Raw genomic sequence first — 21512 nt, forward strand, 5'->3', positions numbered from 1 at the left:
GAGAGGCCATGAGTCTACCATTACCAGACGGCCAACACTCTTTTCACAGAAACCATGGCGTCTGCCAATGATAAAGCTCCCGTTTCATATCATTGTGACCATGATACTCAAGCTGAATACTTGAAGCCGCTTTGCCAGATCGCAACTCCTGTTGGGATGCTAGGGTACGGTTTCGACGAACATGAATTCGACGCATCACTGCAACACTTGACCTCCTTTGACGTTCCCACAGCTATCATCTTAGACTCTGGATCAACTGACGGTGGGCCCTCAAAACTAGCTTCTGGGATTTCGACTTGCCCTCGATCGTCGTATAAGAGGGACCTCACGAAGTTGATAAAGATGGTGGTGAAATACCGTATCCAGTTGTTGATTTCGTCGGCTGGGGGCGATGGAAGTGATGCTCATGTTGAGGAGTTCGTTGATATTATCAGGGAGATTATGGAGGATCTGTGCGTGTATACCCCAAAGTCTTTGCTGAGAAACAAAATCAACTAATTTTGGTGTAGTGAGAAGAAACTTACAGTCTTGACGGTATATGCCCAGGTTTCAACGAGTCTAGTCTTAGAAAGACTTCAACAGGGTAAAGTGGCAGGTTGTGGTCCAGTAGTTCCAACTTTGACGGTCGAGAATGTTGAGGCTTCACCAACTATCGTTGCCCAGATGGGGCCTGAACCCTTGCTCCAAACCATGACTGCTTCTCCGGATTTCGATATCCTCATCGCTGGTCGAGCCTATGATCCTGCCCCTTATGTTGCATTCTGTGCCTTCCAGGCTTTGAAAAAGAGCCCTGGAAGTTTTGAATCATTAGGAAGCAGTCTCTTGGGAGGCTTTACTCACATGGGCAAAATCATGGAGTGCGGAGGACTCTGCGCAACACCAAAGAGTCGCGGAGCTACTGCAACAGTGTATACGGACGGAACATTCGATATCACCCCCACAGATCCAAAGGCTAGATGCACTCCGCTAAGTGTTGCAGCTCATACTTTGTATGAAAAGACCCGACCAGACCTCCTTTATGGGCCAGGTGGATGGCTCGATCTGACTGATACCAAATATCAGCAGCTTGAAGACGACATCTCAATTCGGGTTCGAGGAGCCACATTTACCTTCACCAAAAGTACCGGATCCCCATATACCGTCAAGTTGGAAGGTGCGAGGGTCGTTGGATACCGCACAATCTTTATTGGATCTTTCAGGGACCCAATCTTGATCGAACAATTGCCGGATTTCCTAGAGATAGGACGTAAATACGTCTCCCAGCAGCATCCGCTATTTGCAGGTTCCTGGAAACTTGATTGGCATCTAACTGGCCTGGAAAGTATGGATCGGTCACCTGGATTTGTGCCCAAACAGGTCTTTATTGTCGGAGAAATCTTGGCCGACACTCAGGACCTTGCCAATGGGGTTTCACATTCAGCTCGAATCTATTGTACACATGGACCGTATCCAAACCAGAAAGGGACATCGGGAAATTTTGCCATGGGGATTGGAGGTAAGCTCGATTTACCGTTAGGAGAATGTGCCGAGTTTTCAATATACCATTTGATGGATCTGGAGGCTGGGGAGGAAAGCGTGCGGGAATTGACCACAGATAGTGGTTTCCGAGTCAGAAGCGGTCTACCGCTCTTCAGCTGGAAGAAAGTCATCGTGAATGGATCCATTCCTGACGGTAGAGATCCGGTCAGTGGCAGTGGCAAAAAGCCTCTTCGAATACAAAATCCGAAGCCTATAGACGGGGCTGGCAAAAAGATATCTATCTCTTCCTCACCTCAAACTCTTAATGACATAGCTAAAGTCATCCGATCAAAGAATGCCGGCCCTTTCGAGCTCACCTTCGACATCTTGTTCGAGGATATCCGAGTCTACCAGGCTGTGAAGAACTCTGGGCTCCTATGCGCAGAAATTATTGCGAAGATATACAACCTCGGCTCCACTGATGATATTGTGTGGTGTGGATTCTTCGACCATGCTCTGGCTTTCAAGGCAACCTTGCCAAGAACCCGGAAAGGTGTGGTGATTTCTTCGGGAGGATTTATGGAAGATGATGTGCATGGATCACAACAGTACATCCCTTTAATGCAGTTGCCTTTGGGCGATGCTTTGATTCTGGAATTGGAGGCACTTGCTCATGGGCAGTGATCTTAATCCCTCTCGGTCTTGTGAAGTGTCTGATGTGATAGTTCAGTTGAGAGATTTCTATTGCTGAGGATTCGTCCGAATAGAGCAAATGTACTATTCCATATAAATCCAGCTCGAACTTTAACCTACAGCGGATACGTTTCCAATATTCTGCTTCTGCGTCCAATAAAACACCAATAGGAATGAAAGATAAATTCGATAGCAATGTACATCAATGATCAGAAGAATACCAAGTTGAATATGCTAAACATGGAAATAAGAGCGGTAGTAAGTAGTTCAACGACTTTAACTAGTAGAGGTTGTATTGTCTATCAAACATTGGTCCATGTAAACCAGACAATGTGATCTTATGGTAGGGAAATGTCACAGAGAAAGTCTACATCGAGTTTCACAGATGATACACCGACATTGTAATGACTGATACCATGGCTGGGACTGAAAAGAAAAAATTATGTGTAAAAAAGATGGCAAGGGGAGGGAGGGGTTGATACGTGAATGGAAGACGAAGTAGAATATCTGGATGCGACCTGGCCTTGGGTCCTATATCCCATATTGGGCTTATATGTGGTTGGGAAAACGTACCTGTTTTCAGGGTTTATATCTTGCTGGCTTTACGTGGCCTCTATGATGAAAGAATAATCGGCGGCGGTCAAATAAGATTCGTCTCTGATTGCTTGTCCTCACCAGCCCAATTGTTCAAATGTATCAAGTACATTGCCATTGCTAGGCAATGTACCTGAGATGAAATACCGCAAAGCAATGAGGCTCGACCAGGGTAGCAAGAGCTACTCTAGACCAGAAGGTCTAGGTCATGAGGAATAAACACTCAGGTGAAATACATCAAACGGCCTGTATTCCCAAGTAAGCCTTGCCATAATTGCCGTAGTATGGCCCAGATCCGTGGATCACCAATCCCAATGACGTAAATGACAGTGTTCGGGGCCCTATCCCAAGATCATAAGCCGCGAGACACCTGTCTACATTCGACCGCCTCCAACCATAAAACTCCCAGATACCAAGCACTATTGAGCGCAGTCCCTTCCCAACCCCGAGTATTAATTAAAGTTCAACACCTGAGCTCTTACCCTTATCTGCTGCCTTTGGAGTTTCCGACATGACTGTATCCACGTCACTAGCGGCTTCTGTCTTAGCACCCCAACTCCAGGGCATCCAACTCCCACCAGAAGTCCCAGCTCCTTTTCGCTGACCCCCTTCTTCTGTTCCACTCTCTGCATCAATATTCTCAAAATCAGGCTCGCTCTTTCTGCTACTCATCGCACTCTTCGGCCTATCTATGATTTCTTCGTCCGAGCGCCCATCGAATAGCGTGGCTGACATCTTTCTTGGACCTGAAGACTTCACAGTCTGGCTTTGCAGAGTACTGGCTTCTTCATCAAGAGCGGAGAGGAGAATCGAGAGACGTTCGCGCTGCGCTGCTATAAATGAGAGACGGTCTTCGCCTTGTACGGTAGGTGGTATGAGAGTTCCGGAGTTAGAAAGATCACGAGATCTGCTGTCAGAAGCCGATGGAAGGCTTGAAGATGTAGCAGCGCCGACCGCTGATGCGAGCAGAGCGTAGAAATCTGTTGCGGTGTTCGTTGCCCCGCCAATAGAATTAGATGGGAAAGCCGGTCGCGCAGCCGGAAGATTAAAGCGGGAGATGAGACTTTGTGCATAGCTGTAAGGTGAAGGTGTTGGGGGAGGTGTGGGTTCTTTGGGCGGGAGGCCGAGGACATATTGCTTGATTAGCTCGATGCCTTGCTTGAGGTATGTGAGACCAGCAACTTTGGCACGATCATGAGCAGAAGAGATGAATTCATCAATAGCGAGTTCGTTCTTTTGGAGGAAGGGATGGACGTGTTCTTGATAGAGTATCTTGGCGCCTTGCGTTTGTGGTAGAATAAGATACAAGAGGAAGAATAGGCGGAACCAGGCATAGAATGGAATCCTGAGGCCAGTTTATTAGCAAGATTCCGGTAGAAGATGCTCTAGATATTTTCATTCTTACCAGACAAGGACGAATCCAACCCATGATTCAGCGAGTAACGCGCAGGCCAGCACAACCCAGTACATGAGCCATGGTGTCAGCAATGCCGGGTCGGAGGTTTTGAGAGCTTTATAGGAGGCAAATACGGGAAACAGAAACGTAGGAATAGAACTGGGTCCTGCGTCAGCATGGTTTCTCGCATCTATCGACGTCGTCGAAGGTTGGCGGCGGGGTAACTTGCGATAAGAGCTTTGCGAAGGTGTCAAACATGGTCGCTTTTGAAGCTCACGTTCTGAATGCTTGTGAGTAGTACCTAGGTATTTTAGGAGGGTTCATAAGATCGCGTCCGAGTTGGCCAGATAATGACTGAGGTTGTAGAGGTGAAGGATATAGTTGAACGAGCAAAAGGCGCGAGAGAGCAGCTCCGTAATCGTCAGGTCACGCACTCATGAGGTCAAGAGCTGGCGATCGTTAGCGGCAAGTCCTTATCGCACACCCTGGTGCTTGATTAGCGTTCGATAAGAGAAGGCCGAGGCAGAAGGCTACTGTACAGCACAGGAGAGCTGAAGAGGATGAGAATCAAATGCCACAACGTATAACTCATCGGAATCTCTCTAGAGAAAGAAAGGGCGCTTGGCCTTCTTTGCAACTGGCCGGGCTCTCCCACTAGAACCGAGGGTTACGAAAGTGTTAATTTTGGCGTGGAAGTATCGAGCATAGCTCTGGTCTCAGCAAGTCAAGAGGGTTGAATACCCCGCAACGTATGGCAACAAAATCAGTATGGGGGTTCTCTGCGAGGTAATAGCTGTGATAGAGACCCCAGTACAAGGTTCCATTTGATTGAATTGTTGTTTATCATTCGTTGCGGAGAATTCAAGACAAAGCCTGGCAGTGACGTATTCTGTTGATTCGGGGATTCGGCGGTTTCTACCCCGTGCTTACCTAAGCCCAGAATCGAGTGACTTTTGAGCACGTGAGTCCCATCCCTGCCCAACGCAGGACAGGACGATGGGGAAAGAACAACAAAGCACAACGCCCGCAGACTAGATGTGATCAGGCCATACGTCGAGGGACATCTGGTCCATCATGCCCCAGTACTTGATACAGCCTTCGTTGGACGCTTTTTTGCTTTCACCTTTTCCTTCACACTATGTTCAGCGCGGATATCGTCATACCTCCCCGAGATTGCGTAGACGAACTGCCTGCAAGACACATTATAAACGGCCACAAAAATGTGCATCGTCCTCGTTACCACCGCCCACCCTTCGTACGCGCTCATAGTCCTCGACAACCGCGATGAGTTCATCCTCCGTCCGACAAGCAGACCGCACTGGTGGTCAGTGAATGGCCAGCAAATCCTCTCGTCAAGAGACCTCCAACGGGAAGAACGAGGCACATGGCTCGGCGTCACAAGGACGGGCAAGTTCGCAGTTTTAACCAACTACCGCGAGACAGACACCAATGATGCGGACCATCCGATACAAGGGACCCGGAGCAGAGGCGGGATGGTGACGGCGTGGCTGTCAAGTCCAGAGGAGGAGAGCACGCAGGAGTTCGTATACCGCTTGTTGCAAGGCGAGGGCGTGAAGGGTGTCGGTGGCTTCTCGCTGCTGTGCGGGACATTGAGGAAGCGGAAAGATTCGAGTGGCGAGCTGGAACCGCTGGCAATCATATCCAACAGGAGTGGGAGTCCGGACGACGTGCCATGGCTTGTCGAGAGAAGAGGAGAGGTGTATGGACTGAGCAATACCTCGTATGATGATCCAATAACTTGGCCAAAAATCAAAATTGGCAAGGAAAAGTTGGTAGAGGTTATTGAAGAAGTCGTAAAGGCGGGTTTGGGGGAAGAGGATCTGGTGGAGAAGCTGTATTCTGTGCTTGACATAAATACTCTTCCGGAACAGGATGGCGATGATTTCGAGTCCTATATCTATCAGTTGAGGAAGTCAGTCTTCATCCCTCCAATTGGCCGAGCAACGCCTCAAGATGTCCCCAAGCCCGGACCAAATGGGATGGACCACCTTGCAGCAAAGAACGGCAATTCCGAGTCCGATCTGAAGGATGAAGAATGTCCAGATGCAGAGACCACTAGCGGGACGACAGGCATATATGGCACCCAAAGGCAGACCATCGTTCTCGTGGATTGGAAGGGACACGTGACATTCGTGGAGCGCTCACTGTGGGATGCCGAAGGCAATCCTATAGAAAGGGGTAAAGGGGACATGAAATTCAAGTTCCAGATTGAAGGATGGGGCGGAGAAAGTAGTAAGGGGAATTGATTCCATCCGTACGCCATATTGTAGATCGCTGATAGCATGACATTGCAGATAGGAGATGAGATAGTCTAATTGCTCTATCCAAAGATCGAGATCAAGTGGTGCTAAGTCGGCACAGAAGCAATGGAGCAAATGTCATGTAAATGTTGTGCTGGGAAACAATGACCGAGGTCTTCTGCCACTGCCATTGCTTCATAGAACAAAGCTGTCAGCGTGCCTGCAGTACCAGGTATGGCGTGAGTTCCGTCCGCTTGCCTTCTGATGCTCTTTCTTTGCGGTTAAATATGTAAACAAAACAATCTTTTCTCCCAACCTTTCACTGTCTCGTCTTCTCTGAAACTCCACTCCTGAAGTAGATTTTAGCGCAGGTTGGTTCGAAAGTCGACAGCTCGACGACTAAGCAACAACCCTCAACCGAGAAGATCTCTCTACCTGGTCGAGAATGAGTCCTCCAACCCCACTCAACAATCGACAGCCTACCCAAGAGCCGCAGGAGACACCCCTCGAAGTCTCTGGCGACGGCGAGGCTCTCCTCCGCCGTAGACAGCCAGACAACAACATTGTCGTCGGCGAGCAGGCTCCTCCCCCCTACGCTCCTAACCCCGTCCCCAGAGAGGAAGCCAACCGGATCAACAGACAACAGATCGTGCTTAGTACCCTCTTTGTGGTTTTTCTGATTGTTGCCTTCGAGAAAGCCACGCACCTCATCCCCAAAGAAACCTATTGGTCCATGATACTTGTCACGATAGCTATTGGCACAGGCAACTGGTTTAACCTTCTTCTCGACTTGGGTCCACACCCAGAAGCTTAGGTGAGGAGCCCCAACTTAATCCTTTCTGTTCTTCTCCGTTTCTTATACTCCTTTGTCATTCAAACCAAGTTTTCGTTCGTTTACAAAACACAGCCGGAGGAAGGTTTGCGGTGTTCCTTCCCCCGAGCCAATCTCCAATCTCCTTCCAGACTGTCTTGGCTCATAATGCTAACAACTGCAATCAATAGGCAATCCCACAATCAAATATGGCGGCCAATGAGCGCCGATACAGGCCTTCCAATTACTCTCCCAGCATACCAAAATCAGCTTCTATGGCTACTGTTGACAGCAAGCCTTTCCTGCGTTTCCCGCCATCCCCTGATCGCAAGAGTCGTTATAATCGTCGTCGTACTACCAATACCCTTCCAAGATCTGGGACTCTGCATAGCCATCCTACGGTTGCCAATTCTTGCCTTACAGCGTCAGCTTCGACGAATGACCTGAGTAAGAATATCTTGATTCCCTCTGTTACTCAATGGTTACTGATATCCCTATCTTCCAGGTCTATCTTCCCCCAAGCCACTTCGACCTCGATTCCCCCAGATCCACAGACTTACTCCTACAAGAATTCCTAGTCCAGTTTTGGAAGCAAAATCTTCTCCTGTTCGCCATGTTAGCACGCCAGTTCTGCCAAGTCAAAAGAGGGAGAAAGAGGTGAGATCCCCTGCAGGGACTTACCCTATGTCTCGATTTTCCTGTTGTGATGAGCAGTATCTATCTACCAGCTGTCTTCAATGATCTAGACCCTCTTGCAATGTCTTCTAACATCTTTGCAGAATACGCAGCCCAAGGCCCACCGATTTCAACATCCGATATCTCCTTCTTATGATAATCCTACTCCTCTTCTTCCAAAGTCTCGAACAATGGGTATGCTATCCAGTTTGACATCATCCTTCTCGCGCTCCAATATCAATCTTAATGCCAGTCGACAGGCCTCTGGCTCCTCTACACAAGCAGCAATGTCTACTTCTGTGCGTACTAATCCTCCATTGCCTCTCTTTACAACCAACATGCGCCAGATTCATACTGCACAACCTAACTCCTATTGGTGCGGCCGCTTTCAAGCTCTCAGCGACCGCTTCCACAGCGAAGTCCTCGATGCATGTCTATTGGATTCAGAGATGCTCCAACAATATGTTGCCGCTAGTTCTTCTTCCAGTTCTTCCCCTCCTCCCTTCAATTCCAAGGGAAGAGGCAAGGCCAAATCTAAAGGCGTCGAAGAAACGGAAGGGACACAGAAGCTTTTACGTTCCACGACCACAGACGACATAACTGAAGATCATGATAGGAGGAGTAATAGAGCGTTTATTCATTTGCAGGCTTTGTGCACTACTAATGAGGCGAAGAATAGCCTGTGGCAGTTTCAGTTACTTTTTGCTAGGATGGAGGGCAAGCCAAAGTTATTACCAACTGGAGGGAAGATGTCGGATGAGCGTGCTGGTTGGGTCAGTAGAGTCGGCAGAGCTATGGGAGCACGAACTGCTATGGGACTGGGAAAAAGGAAGGATTCTATGCTTGGTATTGGTGCTCGTCAATGAACCCTCAGGATGAGCGGGAGAATGAAGTTTATATTACTGTATGGCTAATCAATCGAGGCGAGCATATGCAGTACCAATGAGCTCTCTAAATAGCTCATTTATAATATTACAACTTCATGCATTACAATCTTACAATTTTCAGGGTCGTGAAGAATATGGATGATTATAAGAGAAGATCTTGCTGAAGAGAGCTTTTAGCGCAGGATGATAGACCAACTATTCCCAGAAGTCCCATTGTGGCTATAGATATGATGTTATTAAGCTACGTATCTATCCATCGTCAGATCTGAGCGACTGGATGACGATTACGACACAGTTGAAAGATGAACAGAGGCTGTCTGATCGCTTGTTTTATATAAATACTCTGACAACCTATGTCTTCACAAATTCCTAGTTTTGCTTTCTTTTCCACTGGAAAGAAAGGTTGAGGAGCTCAAACGAAGTTGATTGATATAAGTTCAAGGACGAGGAAGCATCCAACCAGAGCTCTAGTCTTCTTCCTGATCGATCTCGGTTTCCGCGTAGCTCTTCCTCTTCCCTTTCACCCTACCACTTTGCCTTGGCTGCTCGGCGGCGGTTGCAGTCATTTTCGCTGTTTCCCCAGTCTCGTCATCATCTGCAGATGATAAATCAGGCATGCTCAGGTCTTCATCTTCTTCGTCTTCTAAATTTGAGGCACCTCGTTTCTGCGTACTCTTGGCCGTCTTTTTCTTTGCTGGAGTGGTCTTTTTAGGTTTTGCCTCTTTTTTGGGCTTGCTATTTTTAGCATTCTCCTGACCAGCTTGGTCTATTCGCTCCTTTTTGATGTCCTCCAAGATCTTCTGTATATCGGCCACGTTCGTCGCGTTTCTCAACCTCTCTTTCGTTTCGTCATTCAATGGCTCTTTATTCCGAGCCATCACTGCCTTCCGAGCAGCAAAGTTAGCTGGCGTTGGATTTTTGAAAATCTCCTCCTCGTCCATCCCATTCTTCTTTTTGACCTCCCTTTTCTTTGGCCTCAACCACTCCTCCATCCCCACCGGCCAATAAACTCTGTTTTCCTTGCCTCCCATCCCAATATCCTCCTCTTTAATCTCCTCCTTCACCTCCTCCGCTTCGCTCAGCTCTCTCCCAAACTCCTCGATCTCCTTCTTGATTTGTTTCTTCGACTTCTTTTTCGATTTCTTCGGTTGAACATTGTTTTCATCCACCCTCTCGTACGGGATTATATCATTAAAGTTATCCCAACCAGGTAGCTTATATGTTCTCATGAGTTCGAAAATAGCTTGCTCTTTATCCTTGGCCTCGATCATGAGGTCCATATCGTTGGGACAAGGAGGCAAGGTTGAAGGACGCGCGTTATGCTTGCGTCGCTGGTTACGGGTGACAGCTTCTGGCGTTGCTTCACTGTAATGCATTTTTTGCCTCATTCCCTTCCTATCCCAGGTTGCTTTGATCCTTGGAAACAGACTCATGATGTCGAGGGTCCCTTCCCTTACCTGGGAAGAATCAAAAATTATGTTGTGGTGGTGAAAATCGAGACAGAATGGTATATTCAACTCTTCGCATACCGGCAGGAGATCATGGACGGACCATGAGACGTCATCATTTTCGAGGACGAGTCGTTGTTTGATCGATGGGGAGAGATCCTTATAATTGGATTTGAATCGATCGATCGTTGCGGCTTTGTCGCCGAAGGTGCCGCCCATGTGAAGGATTATGACTGCATCCCGGTCAGATTGGGGAGGGAGCTTTAGGAGGCTAAGCATCTCATCATGGTATTCCAGGTCGCGAATGGCGTTTGCAATTACTTCAGGGCGAGGAGATCCCAACTGCGTGAACTAGCCGCGATTGTTCAGTGACTCTGAATTGCAGAACAGCCGGAGAAAATACCTGTCCAGGATGAGTGCTCAGCCTATGTCCCAATCTAGCTGCCTCTCTTCCTGCTTCTGCTAAAACCTCGCTTGCGAAAGGAGCAAGTCTGTACCCATATTCCAAATGACTAGCAAACGGGAACATCTCAGAACTCAATCTCATGAATTTGATCCCATATTTGTCATTCCATCTCAGCATCTTCACTATGTCTCTGGCATTGGCCAGTCCCAGCTCTTCCACCCATCGCTGCCCCCTCTCAATAGATGCAGGCTGCGTTTTATCAGGACGATTTTTGGTAGGATGTTCTGGCTGAGTTGGATCTTTCAAAGGGTGTCGGTGCTCCAGGATGGAGGCAATACGACAGGTTCGAGAGCTGAATACGGGAGGGTTGGAATGTCGAAGATAAGTATTCAGACATGCCTTTTTTTGAATATCAGTGCAATCCCCGGAACTCATAAGCAAAGTGTACGTACATATCCTAACCTGCCTTTCCAAGGAAGTGGGAGATAATCACTATTAACAGGAGGTGGCCTTCCTGCTTCCTTCTTCATAGTATCCAAATCCTCGGAAGGAACAGCCTCATCACCGTCTGGATCTTGCCTCTCAACCGATTCATCACCATCTACCTCCTCTGCCTTTGACACTGCTGCTTTGTTTGCAGAAGACTCCCTTTTCGGAGCCTGCGTCTCATTAGCCCCCCCTTTTGCAGCATTTGAACTACTTGAGGGTGGTTTCTTCCGCTTCCGCGGTGGTGCAGATACAGGGATCTCTGTCGGGATGTCTGAAAGTGGGGAATCACTATCTTCTGCTGGAAAAGTCCCCCTGGTATCATTTCTCTTGGCTGGCTTAGGAGTCCCACCATCTATTTTGTCTACTTCAAAGACTTCTTCGTTCTCAACTGAATCTGGGCTTGCCCGCAGTGCCGTTTTCCCATCTATAATTTCCGTATTACGGTCTGGGTTTGTATCAATATTGAAGCGACGAGAAGTCCGTCGTTTTGGGGTCGGGGCTTTGGTTGTAGATATACTCGCTGGTGGAGGAACGAGATTATCATGGGGATCTGGGGCTGGCCCATCGGTTGAAGCTTCCGGAGCTATGGCTGAGGATCTTTTGCGTTTGGGAGGCATGGTGGTGTCTATGTAGCCCTTTATCCTTCGAAAAAATTGCGGGCGAAGTGACAGTCTGTAGAACTTTCTACAGCTGCCGCCTCTTGCGCTGGATCGTAAGAAAATGGAAGCAATTTTGGAACGCCGGAGGAAATGAGTTGGAAGAAACATGCAACAAGTAAAGAAAAGAGCCATTAGATTGAAGAAAGATTCAAGTTACCTCCAGACACCCGTGACCTTATTATCCGGATGCTGTTGTGAATTCGAGCCACCAGTAATCTACGTCATGCACGTGGCGGTTAGAGAACTCAAAATCGTCGTCAGAAGAACATTGAAGCTAATCATGGAGTGACGTTGATGATATCTTCTTAGCGGGAAGTAAGATGCACGTGATGCACCCCTTTTCTTAGTCACGTGATGCTAATCCCACCGCCATCAAAACCAACGTCCAACATCCTGAATACGAGCGGCGACGCGATGTGCAACAAAGCTTCCCTCTTTCTCCCAGCCGAATATCACGTGAAAGGAGCTTTCATAACCGCGAGCTCATTAGAATCAATCCATGAGAACAATGTCCAAGACCAAATCAGAAGGGTTCAGTAATGTTGCTCTATTGTTTCCGGATAGGATTTCTGGTCTATACGCAGTTTAAGGCTTCGCTCAGCCAGCCTTGAATGGACATGCCCTTATTTCCTCGGGGAAAGCTCCCCTACAATGTTCTCAGGATGCTTCCAAGCAAGCGCAATGTATCTGTTAAGTGGTAAGCAACGATTAAGCCTGCCCATAATCTGGCGTAGCGTCTAATTGAGACCTCCCTACTGGTGGGGATCTTACTTGGTATGACTGCCCCTTGCGGCTAATTCTCCTTTACTATTGGTAAACTGAATTGACGTGTATGCCAACGTTTTTCCAACTATGAATTATCAGACTAGTGGCTTCAATGTCTCCGCTGGTGGGGGCTCGCTCACATTTATCGCAGGTGACGATTGCCTTCAACGTATCCCCAACCTGACCGCCAGAGCTGAGATATGTGACTAAAAGAATAATTTCAGCAAGCTTCGCTTTGAAGTTCTCAATCTAGCGCACCATTTAGATCGGTAGATACCCCAGTGGCATATAATCCGCGTGATGCCACTGCTAGGGATCCCCCTAAATCAACTTGCTAAGGTATCAGCAATGAGGAATCTGTCTGTCATGGTAAACAATTAATTACCCATGCTCGCGATAGTTCCTCCATGGAGAATATTCAGTCGATTCTGTGGCCCGAATGAGCTATAAAAACGACAGGCTAATAATACAGAGGGAACTGACAGTATGCTCTTTACGGATGTCGAGTTCGAACTCGACACGGCCTGGCTCTGCGGCTGTGACTCGGAGCTGGCAAAATAATCAACACTGAACTGGACAATAACCAAAAGGAGTCCTTACATGCTCCCCAAACAGTCTGGCCACAGAAGACGCGTCAGCAAAGGAATTGAAGTAGTAAACCCTTCTTCTTCAATTATCCCTATATCAACAGACTTATTGATAAAGGGGCAATACTAAATTAAGGTACATGGCTGTAAAGAAACTCTTATGCTTCCAAGAGCTGGACTGCGGACAGGACGGAAGACGGGAGAACTACCTCGGCTCTAGCCCAGACTCTGCTTGGAATGATTTCAGGACCTGCTCATCGATTAGCTATCAGTTCAATATTAAGGCAATTTAAACATACCGATCGTACAAATCTAAGAGCCGCCATATTGGAAACGAACAATGAAATAGTGATGGATGGTTGGACGTTCGTTGAAAGCTTGCCCCGCGACATCACGGGCTTTCGCGCAAGTGGTCCGTGCGTAGCGTGAGCTTTCGGGACTTCAATCATGGCGAGGCTGCACCATTTCGAGTCTTCGAGACTTCGAGACTTGGGATCCTGACAACTTCAAGATGTCTGTCTCAACCCTCGCCTCCTTCGATTACCTGGAGAGGCTTCCAGGGACGACTTTCAGGCGTTTATATCAACAGCCTTCAACGTCCTTGGCTATATTTAGGCGCATGCTTCCACATCTTGGTATGGCATCTTTTGATGATACCAGTATGGCGACTGATAGAGAACAGCAAAGACTTTCGTAATGGCGTTATTGTACATGAGCAAGCCACTACCTCTCACCGATCTTGACCTCTGGGTTCATCCTAATAGCAAGCGGTTAGCATCAACATTTACTTGTCATGGGTCTTAGCTAATGTGCCGCAGACAAAAAGACCAAGCCCTCTCGCTGCTATCTCGGCTGCACATAGTTACGATTACCGCGCCGAGTCGAGAAGAACCCCAAGTCGTATCTCTGACGAAAAACTTTCGGTCCGCTCTACAACTCGCGTTAACTGGAGGTGGTGACCATCAATCATTCGGGGTACCTTCAAGCGATGTGGTTGAAGATGTTGACCTTGGTCTTCTCGATGACTACGCGAGAACTCAGTGGGAGGGCATTCTGCATTATGTCGTGAACAGCGTAGGAGACGGGATGCGACACGATTCGGGGGGACCTACAGAGGCAGTGAAGGACTTGCTACAGGCCGGGAACTTGGTCACAAAAGGAAGGCATGCGAATTCAGGAATAACACAAGCTGGATTCTCTTTTCTCTTGCAAGAAGTCAATGCCCAAGTGTGGACACTCCTCTTACTTTGGATTGAAAATGCTGAGAAGGTATGTCCGCCTCCCATTGAGGGTCTACGTAAGCTAACATAAATAGATGGAAATGGACAACGTCGATGTTCTTTCTTTTCTTTTTATGCTTGGCTCTCTCGAACTCGGTCGTGCATACAATACTACCACTCTCACAGAATCTCAACAACGAATGCTTGGACATCTAGTTGACTTCGGCCTTGTCTACATCCCGCCCTCAACATCTACCCAATTCTTCCCTACAAGACTAGCTACAACACTCACATCCGACGCCAGTGCCCTTCGTAGTGTATCTGCCGGTTTCGATGCTGCAACGAGCGCTGCAACGGGAACGAAGGGATTTATCATCATAGAAACGAATTATCGCCTCTACGCCTACACATCTTCTCCTTTACAAATTGCCGTTCTATCTCTCTTCACCAAGCTCAGCACGCGCTATCCCAACATGGTTGCCGGACGTGTAACACGGGATTCGATCCGCCAAGCTATCTCCCAGGGCATCACATCTGACCAAATCATTTCTTATCTTTCTACGCATGCTCATCCACAATTGCTGAAAGCATCGGCTGCACAAGGAGGAGGGCCAGTGTTGCCTCCAACGGTTGTAGACCAGATCAGATTATGGCAGATTGAGAATGAAAGAATGAAAGCTACACCTGGATTTCTGTTCAGGGATTTTGAAAATCAAAAGGAGTATGAAGGTTGTTCGCGGTATGCGGATGAGATCGGAGTGCTGATCTGGAAAAATGATGCGAAGAGGATGTTTTTCGTGACTAGGCACGAACAGCTGAGAGATTACATCAAGAGCCGAAAGGTGAAATGAGGCAGGGCAGGGTTGCTAGGGGAGTGCTTTTGGCATTTGCAGCAACGAGGGCTGATTCTGGCCCACACCTCTTGCGCTACAGGCGTGATACATTCCTTGCATTTCCGGGTCAGATCTCAATAGGAGCACACTTTTCGGAGCATAGCGTGGCGTTGCATGGATGGCATGGATGGCATGGATGGCATGGATGGCATGGATGGCATGGATGGCATGGATGAAGGGACGGGGGAGTTGATAGGTCTTCTAAATTAAAAGCTCAGAGATAGCCACGCAAGATATCAGTGATGAGAATTAGAGATTCCGTCAAAAATTTGCCTCACTTCTAAAGGCCCCATTTCCCCACAATTTGCGTCCTCCGTCAAGAGTCCAACGTTTGGGCCTGGATCTCGGGCCGCGCCTCTAGTCACCCAGTACTTTGCTGTATTTGTAGATGTCGTTCCTGGGCCGTTTAGATGAACAACTTCTCTTGTTATATCTCTCGAAAAGAAGTTACTCGGATGCTGATAGAGTACTCGCACTGCCAGTTTGGCTATAAGCTTGACCTGCTACCCCTACGTCATCAGAAATTCTACGCGATGACGACCAACACCAAACGTCACCCAGGGATTTTCAACGTCTGGACACAGAAATCGTTCTTCTTCGATCCGGACACTTGTTCTGCGCTCTAGGAGCAGGCAAGACAGAACATCTTTGCCATTTATTGCATGCGGGAAGGGCTTCGATACAGCAGGAGGAGGCTGTGGGAGTAAAAATAGAGGAGGATCACGTGGAACCCATCCTGCAGCCGGGCATCACTTGCAAGGTTCCTTTCCAAGACCCCACCAATTCCAGCTTCGAGACGATCCATCACGCACGATAAAGCCTCCTCTTCCCGTGAGCCTCCCTCTTGTCTCGCAAGAGTAACGACACAATACAACTCCGTGGACTGTCCTGCGATCGATCCAACCTGATCAACGTCGTCTGTTGTTTCGAACTCTCCCAGCCTTCTGCGCCGAGCCCTCTTCACCAATAGCGGGGGCAGAAGTAAGACGAGTCTCGCGTACGAAGGTACATCATTGCATCACCAGGATCACCGAGTTTTGGAATAGTTACACTCCTTTTAGCACACGTCCTCAAGTCATATCGAAAAGGGCCCCAAGGGACCTACAACATGTCTCGCTACGGGGGCCGCGAACGAGGTGAGCGCTGGGACAGTGAACGCTTTGAGATCGAGCGCGATCGCAATCGCTTTGGCACTGAAACACGAGAGCGCTTCGAAGAACACGACTCACGCTTTCCCCGCGGAGGCGGGTACGCCGTTGACGACGTTTATGAGCGAGAACGATACGGTCCAAGAGGTGGTTATGAGGATGATAGATTTGAAAGAAGAGAGTATTATGACGACGAGCCACGATATGCAAGAGAGAGATCGACTGGCAGGGACAGGGGACGCAGCATTACGTTTGAGAAGGAGAGGGAGAGGGAGTACTATAGCCCTCCACGATATGAAGCCCCCCCGAGGCCGGGAATAATCAGGAGACAGAGTAGCTTGGATACGTTTGATCGGGGACCACTTGCGAGATTCAGAGAGAGGGAGGAATATGGTCCTCCTGCGAGAATCTACAGGGAGGAGGTTAGGGCCCCGCCACCCCCTCCGTTAACTCCTATTCCATTACCAAGGACGAGGGGACTCCCACCGCCAAGACGATATGCCGAGAGGGATTATGAGGACATCAGGATTGCTGAGCCAGATTACTATGGAGATGACGAGTTTAGGGGCTACCCAGAGCGCGTCGTGGAAAGGGAGATTATCAGGAGACGGAGGAGAAGCAGAAGCAGAGAGAGTAGAAGTACCAGGGAAAGCGCGCGAAGTAGCAGCAGCAGCAGCTCGAGATCCGCCAGTCCTGTCAGCGAGGTTGCCAAGAGCGAGTTTCCTAAGAGGGGAAAGACGAGAATGCCTGCCAAACTTGTGAGCAAGAAAGCAATTATCGATTTGGGTTATCCTTTCGAGGAAGAGGTTTGCGCTCCACCCATGACATTTTCGTCCTTGATTAACATTCTTAGGGCGATGTGATCATTATCCAGAAAGCCCTCGGCCGCGAAAATATCGACGAGGTTATTAAGCTGAGCGAGGACTACAAAGCGTCAGAGAGTAAGTTCCTATATTCACCAAATCCTAACTGTGCCTCTGTTATTCAGTAGCCGCTTCAATGTGGAAATAAATGTTAATGGTTTTGTGTAATCAGAAGCCGAAATGTCCGGGGCCCGCTCTGAAGCCGGAACCGTCATTGAAGAGCGCGTCACGAAAGAGGTCATCACGGCACCCTCGCCACCACCGGGGAAGAACCTCGAGGTAGCCAAAGAAACCAAGATTGTGGAAACACGATCTCCATCCCCTCGCCGCCATCATCATAACAATGCCATTATCATCGATGCTGGCCGCCCCCGTGAGGAGAGCACACTCGTTGAGCGGCACAGAGAAGTAACCGACATCTCGGACCCTATGACAGTTGGACCTCTCGCGCTGGCAGCTTCCAACGACCGACACGGCTTGCGAGACGAGCGTGCAATTCGCGCCGAGATCAGGGCCTTAGAAGCAGAGAAAGAGGCTCTCCGAGCTCAGAGACGACGCCGCCGCTCAGGCCGCCGTCACAGTCACCGCGTTTCCGAAACCGATTTGGTGCTGTACGAGAGAGATACGTATGAGAGACCCGGAGAGGAAATTACCCTGGTTAAACGAGAGAGACTTGAACCTGAAGCAACAGTGAGGATTGAGAAAGACAGAAAAGGTAGGATGTCAATCAGCGTCCCGAAATACATCTGAACGATCCTTATCCTTTGGTGGGTTCTTGGCCCTGGCTGGGAGTTCTGTAAGAGTTTCGGCTGATTCGTTGTTTGTTTTAGGGCCGCCTCCTAGGTTGGTTAGAGCTATGCTGGCTACTCTGACTTAAAGTATGGATGAGCATCGTGTCGACTGGCCGGCGGGGAGTATACTCTAGAACTAGCACTCGGCGCAAGAGCAGGCGTGTGTCGTTCATGGAAACTGCGTATCGACAGGATGGTTTCTAATCTCCTTTTCATATGGGCAGGAAATGGTGATTTTGCGTCTGGGACCCGTTCTTTTTCTTTTCAATTATGAGATCACGCGTGCAATTTTTTACATAGGGATGAGCTATGAATTAAGATACGATTTCTTCTCAGCAGACCTCTCTCTCTGCATTGGCTTTTTCAATGCTGGGTACTGGAATTTTACTATGCTAGGAAGTGATGAAGATCAAAATACGGGTGGTTTGCCGGCACGTAGATTGCCCTAATAAGAAGTTATGTAGGTATGTGGTGGATGCTACAGTGCAGATCACGACAACCTTATTTGGACCCCTGATGTGTGGGGTAGCACTCAATCATGGCAAGAAACGCATTCCAAAGATCGAAGACGAACGTGGATAAATAATATTGCTTCATTACAGATCATCCAATGCCTACCCCCCTAGCTACTATACCATTGGTAAAAAAGAAAAAAAGACCATAAAAAAGACACCAATCAAACAAGCCAACACCCGCTAAATGCCGGTTTATTTTTTATTTGTTAATATGCGTGTTCTCTCTCCTATTTCTTACAGCACGACGACGACGACGACGACGTTGTCGCCGCCTCTCCACCCGCAACGACCAACTTGGACATCTTATCCGCGGCATCCAGCGCGCCGCTCTTAGCGGCGACCTGGCTCGGCGTACTGCAGTAGCTGGGCGGGACGTCGAGCGCGGGGTTCTTGGTGAAGAAGTTGCGCGGGCGCAGGAGCAGGGTCATGGGTTCGGCGGGCATGATGGGGAAGTCTTCGGGCGAGGGGAAGTGCGTGATGCCGAAGGTGTGCCAGACTACGATGTCGGTGTTGTCGATGGACGCGTCGCCGTTGGCGATCCATTCGGGGATGCCGCGGGATGGCTCGCCCGAGGTTTGGGGCACGTGTCGGCCGGCGGGACAGGTCTGGTCGTCGGAGTCTGGATCGTAGGGGGTTAGTATAGGGTAAGGAAGGGTAAGGGTGATTAGGGGGTGGGAGAGGGAGAACGTACATTGAGTAACGTGGATAGCGTGGCGGGCGAAACCTGCGCGCTTCCAGACCAGTGATCCCTCCTTGGGGAGAAGTCTTGGTACTTCTCTGCTCACGAGCTTGTAGCTGACGGGCTTGTGACTGTATGGGTTTAACTTGTTGGTGTTTGCAATATCCCAAGTTCTGGAGGTGACGCCGTCATAATCGCTGATTGCCTCTTTGACGGTGCTGTACTTTGTCTTCTTGGCGAAGAAAGCGTTTCCGTATGGGTTTTCCTTGCTGCCGACCTCGCCTGGCCCTTGCGTGGCATCGACCTGGAAGACGGTGTTGTTGGGTCCGTCGATATTGGGGTCGATTCGCAGGCAGAAGAGATGTTGGTGGTTATGGGCGTTGACCCCGGGGTAGACTTCCGTTCCCCAGCCCTTGGTATCTTCACCTGGGTTCAGGGCGTAGGTGTTCAGGATTCCAGTGAGCTTGATTTCCAACTGGATGGTTCCATCTTGGTGGAATATCCAGTACACGCAGTACTCGTAGTTCGCCGCTGTGAAGATTTGGGAGATGATGAGTTTTCGGCCTCTGGTAACGATGACAGATTCGTCACGGAAGTCGGTATGCTTGAAAAGGATGCCAGCATCTTCCTCGTGAATGCATACAGCGTTCTTGATGGTTGTGCTCTCGCCTGCTCTGTTGACAAATGCAGCATCCATGTAATGGATAGCACCCTTGCAATCACAACCCAAAGACAAGCTGTTGGTCATATATCCTCCACCATACTCGCCAAGATCGAAAGCATGTTTTCTCTGATGAGGGTGCTCGGGATTGCCGTAAGGAACCACCATCTCCGCCAGAGACAATCTGTAGAAAACAGGCCGGACATTGCCCTTGTCGTTGTATGTGATGTTGTTGAGCACAATCCCTTCCTTGTAGTTGAATCCAACGTGGAAGTTCCAGTTTTGCCAATCAATGATTCTTCCGTCGATTTTGAACGAGACTCCATCGGGCTGAGTAATGTTGATGGGCTTGATATCCGTCCTGTATCCGCCTTCTGCCTCGACACTCGCTGCGTGATAGTTGTTTGGCTTTGCTTTGCTAACGGGTCTGCGGATTTCAGGGATATCGATGTGGATGATTTCTTGCTTCTCGGCGTCGAAGATAGGGCAGAAATCGAGGGGGAACGAGTACTGGCTGTCATCTACGTGCGGCCGATAATACATCAGGGCTTGCTGCAGTCTGCGGTTGCTTCCAAATCTGTGGTCATATCCAATTGTCCAAGCTATGAAGGTCAGCAGATGCGCGCGACTGCTAGCAGTAGGGAAGACATACGATCACAGTACACCTTGTGCATGTCCTCCTTTGGAATCCCGCTAATCTCGCATTGTTCAATAACTTTTGGATCTTTCCGGCAGATATGCTCTACAGCTTGTAGGTCTTCCATCGTGATCTGGCGGTCTTCATTAGTCCAGAATCCCCCATCGTTAAACACACAAACTCACCAAAGGCTGGACACCCTCCAGCACCGTCCATTTTGTGATCTTTCCCTGCAGTATATCCACCAATCCTTCGCAGACCTTTCCACCCGGCGCAATCACAACTACGTCTGCGATTCTTGCCGGTCTGGGGGTGTGCGCTGGGTCCTCGAGCCATTTCATCATCTCCTTCTTCCGCGGCTCTGAAAGAGTGATCGCATTGTAGTTGACCTTGCCATGTTCCTTGCGAACAATCTGAGCAACGGTCTCGATCTCTGCGTTGGAGAGGGGGTCGAACGGGTGAGGAGGAGGACCGCTACCAGTGACGTGCTGGGCAACGGACTTGAGTCTGTCGAGAGCCATGGTTGTTATGCTTGTGCGAAGAATGTTTGCTGGAAGAACTTCTCTAGAATCTCCGCTCTCGTATATATCAGCAAAGTCGCAGTGTGAAGAAGTCAATCTCGACCGGGAGAGCAGTCAATGATATAGGAAGCACGCGGGACTTGATATTCCAATTCGGTCAAGAGCACGGAACAGTGGGATAGGTAATGGATGATTTTGATTGTGGTGAAGCTCTTCTCGTACTCAATGGCCAGACCCGCAGCCCCTCCTTCGGCATGCCGATAGCTTTGAAAAAATCACCGTTGTGTCTCCTACAGCTGTCAAGACTTGACAATTGGCGTGCGAATAACTGCGGCATTGGTTCGATAATCGCTCTGATAGGTAACTTGATAAGAAATATCTCGGATTCTATGCCCAGATACGGTCTAGCGTATAGCGGGGAGACAGGGACTGGACTGAGCCCCTCGTCTTCATCC

The 21512-nt window shown here is 49.0% G+C and overlaps 9 protein-coding genes across 9 annotated transcripts; 5 read left to right on the forward strand and 4 right to left on the reverse strand.

The window, feature by feature from the left end:
* Positions 1-8: 8 nt before the first annotated feature.
* Positions 9-2142, forward strand: M430DRAFT_51710 (hypothetical protein; the record flags this gene model as incomplete). The annotated part of the gene is made up of 3 exons (XM_024868245.1): positions 9-59; positions 127-452; positions 510-2142. The coding sequence occupies 3 exons, from the start codon at positions 9-11 to the stop codon at positions 2140-2142; spliced, it is 2010 nt and encodes a 669-aa protein (XP_024719674.1).
* Positions 2143-3201: 1059 nt separating this feature from the next.
* Positions 3202-4399, reverse strand: M430DRAFT_51711 (hypothetical protein; the record flags this gene model as incomplete). Its single annotated transcript, XM_024868246.1, has 3 exons — positions 3202-4090; positions 4151-4300; positions 4371-4399. The coding sequence occupies 3 exons, from the start codon at positions 4397-4399 to the stop codon at positions 3202-3204; spliced, it is 1068 nt and encodes a 355-aa protein (XP_024719675.1).
* Positions 4400-5361: 962 nt separating this feature from the next.
* M430DRAFT_51712 (hypothetical protein) lies at positions 5362-7005 on the forward strand (the record flags this gene model as incomplete). The annotated part of the gene is made up of 2 exons (XM_024868247.1): positions 5362-6394; positions 6980-7005. 2 exons carry the CDS (start codon positions 5362-5364, stop codon positions 7003-7005), a joined length of 1059 nt encoding a protein of 352 aa, XP_024719676.1.
* Positions 7006-7422: 417 nt separating this feature from the next.
* M430DRAFT_51713 (hypothetical protein) lies at positions 7423-8754 on the forward strand (the record flags this gene model as incomplete). Its single annotated transcript, XM_024868248.1, has 3 exons — positions 7423-7660; positions 7719-7870; positions 7993-8754. The coding sequence occupies 3 exons, from the start codon at positions 7423-7425 to the stop codon at positions 8752-8754; spliced, it is 1152 nt and encodes a 383-aa protein (XP_024719677.1).
* A 311-nt stretch (positions 8755-9065) lies between these two features.
* Positions 9066-11783, reverse strand: M430DRAFT_123747 (hypothetical protein). Its single transcript, XM_024861888.1, has 3 exons — positions 11082-11783; positions 10627-11028; positions 9066-10574 (listed from the first exon to the last, which is right to left on the reverse strand). Exons 1-3 carry the CDS (start codon positions 11733-11735, stop codon positions 9243-9245), a joined length of 2388 nt encoding a protein of 795 aa, XP_024719678.1. The 5' UTR covers positions 11736-11783; the 3' UTR covers positions 9066-9242.
* Positions 11784-12029: 246 nt separating this feature from the next.
* Positions 12030-13475, reverse strand: M430DRAFT_123751 (hypothetical protein). The gene is made up of 9 exons (XM_024861889.1): positions 13429-13475; positions 13339-13379; positions 13143-13158; positions 13026-13091; positions 12928-12970; positions 12801-12872; positions 12683-12748; positions 12549-12627; positions 12030-12464 (listed from the first exon to the last, which is right to left on the reverse strand). The coding sequence occupies exons 1-9, from the start codon at positions 13453-13455 to the stop codon at positions 12401-12403; spliced, it is 474 nt and encodes a 157-aa protein (XP_024719679.1). The 5' UTR covers positions 13456-13475; the 3' UTR covers positions 12030-12400.
* Positions 13476-13840: 365 nt separating this feature from the next.
* On the forward strand, positions 13841-15200 carry M430DRAFT_104916 (hypothetical protein; the record flags this gene model as incomplete). Its single annotated transcript, XM_024860966.1, has 3 exons — positions 13841-13899; positions 13948-14398; positions 14445-15200. The coding sequence occupies 3 exons, from the start codon at positions 13841-13843 to the stop codon at positions 15198-15200; spliced, it is 1266 nt and encodes a 421-aa protein (XP_024719680.1).
* Positions 15201-16109: 909 nt separating this feature from the next.
* M430DRAFT_256614 (hypothetical protein) lies at positions 16110-18137 on the forward strand. Its single transcript, XM_024865275.1, has 3 exons — positions 16110-17196; positions 17244-17331; positions 17426-18137. The coding sequence occupies exons 1-3, from the start codon at positions 16351-16353 to the stop codon at positions 18001-18003; spliced, it is 1512 nt and encodes a 503-aa protein (XP_024719681.1). The 5' UTR covers positions 16110-16350; the 3' UTR covers positions 18004-18137.
* A 473-nt stretch (positions 18138-18610) lies between these two features.
* Positions 18611-21380, reverse strand: M430DRAFT_43349 (hypothetical protein). Its single transcript, XM_024867613.1, has 4 exons — positions 20722-21380; positions 20552-20669; positions 19251-20501; positions 18611-19178 (listed from the first exon to the last, which is right to left on the reverse strand). Exons 1-4 carry the CDS (start codon positions 21055-21057, stop codon positions 18787-18789), a joined length of 2097 nt encoding a protein of 698 aa, XP_024719682.1. The 5' UTR covers positions 21058-21380; the 3' UTR covers positions 18611-18786.
* Positions 21381-21512: the final 132 nt, after the last annotated feature.

The sequence above is a fragment of the Amorphotheca resinae genome (assembly GCF_003019875.1).
Source record: "Amorphotheca resinae ATCC 22711 unplaced genomic scaffold M430scaffold_8, whole genome shotgun sequence".
NCBI lineage: Eukaryota > Fungi > Ascomycota > Leotiomycetes > Helotiales > Amorphothecaceae > Amorphotheca > Amorphotheca resinae.

Bases quoted from the DNA above. Each gene is read 5' to 3' on its own strand.
- M430DRAFT_256614 (XM_024865275.1), top strand. From the start codon at position 16,351: ATGTCTCGCTACGGGGGCCGCGAACGAGGTGAGCGCTGGGACAGTGAA. The intron at 17,197-17,243 runs GTTTGCGCTCCA...TAACATTCTTAG, and splicing joins GTTATCCTTTCGAGGAAGAG to GGCGATGTGATCATTATCCA. The intron at 17,332-17,425 runs GTAAGTTCCTAT...TTGTGTAATCAG, and splicing joins GGACTACAAAGCGTCAGAGA to AAGCCGAAATGTCCGGGGCC.
- M430DRAFT_123747 (XM_024861888.1), bottom strand. From the start codon at position 11,735: ATGCCTCCCAAACGCAAAAGATCCTCAGCCATAGCTCCGGAAGCTTCA. The intron at 11,029-11,081 runs GTACGTACACTT...ATTCAAAAAAAG, and splicing joins GGAAAGGCAGGTTAGGATAT to GCATGTCTGAATACTTATCT. The intron at 10,575-10,626 runs GTATTTTCTCCG...AATCGCGGCTAG, and splicing joins TGAGCACTCATCCTGGACAG to TTCACGCAGTTGGGATCTCC.
- M430DRAFT_123751 (XM_024861889.1), bottom strand. From the start codon at position 13,455: ATGGCGGCTCTTAGATTTGTACGATCG. The intron at 13,380-13,428 runs GTATGTTTAAAT...ATCGATGAGCAG, and splicing joins CTCTTAGATTTGTACGATCG to GTCCTGAAATCATTCCAAGC. The intron at 12,465-12,548 runs GTAAGATCCCCA...ACCACTTAACAG, and splicing joins GCAAGGGGCAGTCATACCAA to ATACATTGCGCTTGCTTGGA.
- M430DRAFT_43349 (XM_024867613.1), bottom strand. From the start codon at position 21,057: ATGGCTCTCGACAGACTCAAGTCCGTTGCCCAGCACGTCACTGGTAGC. The intron at 20,502-20,551 runs GTATGTCTTCCC...TGACCTTCATAG, and splicing joins GCACAAGGTGTACTGTGATC to CTTGGACAATTGGATATGAC. The intron at 19,179-19,250 runs GTACGTTCTCCC...CCTACGATCCAG, and splicing joins CGCTATCCACGTTACTCAAT to ACTCCGACGACCAGACCTGT.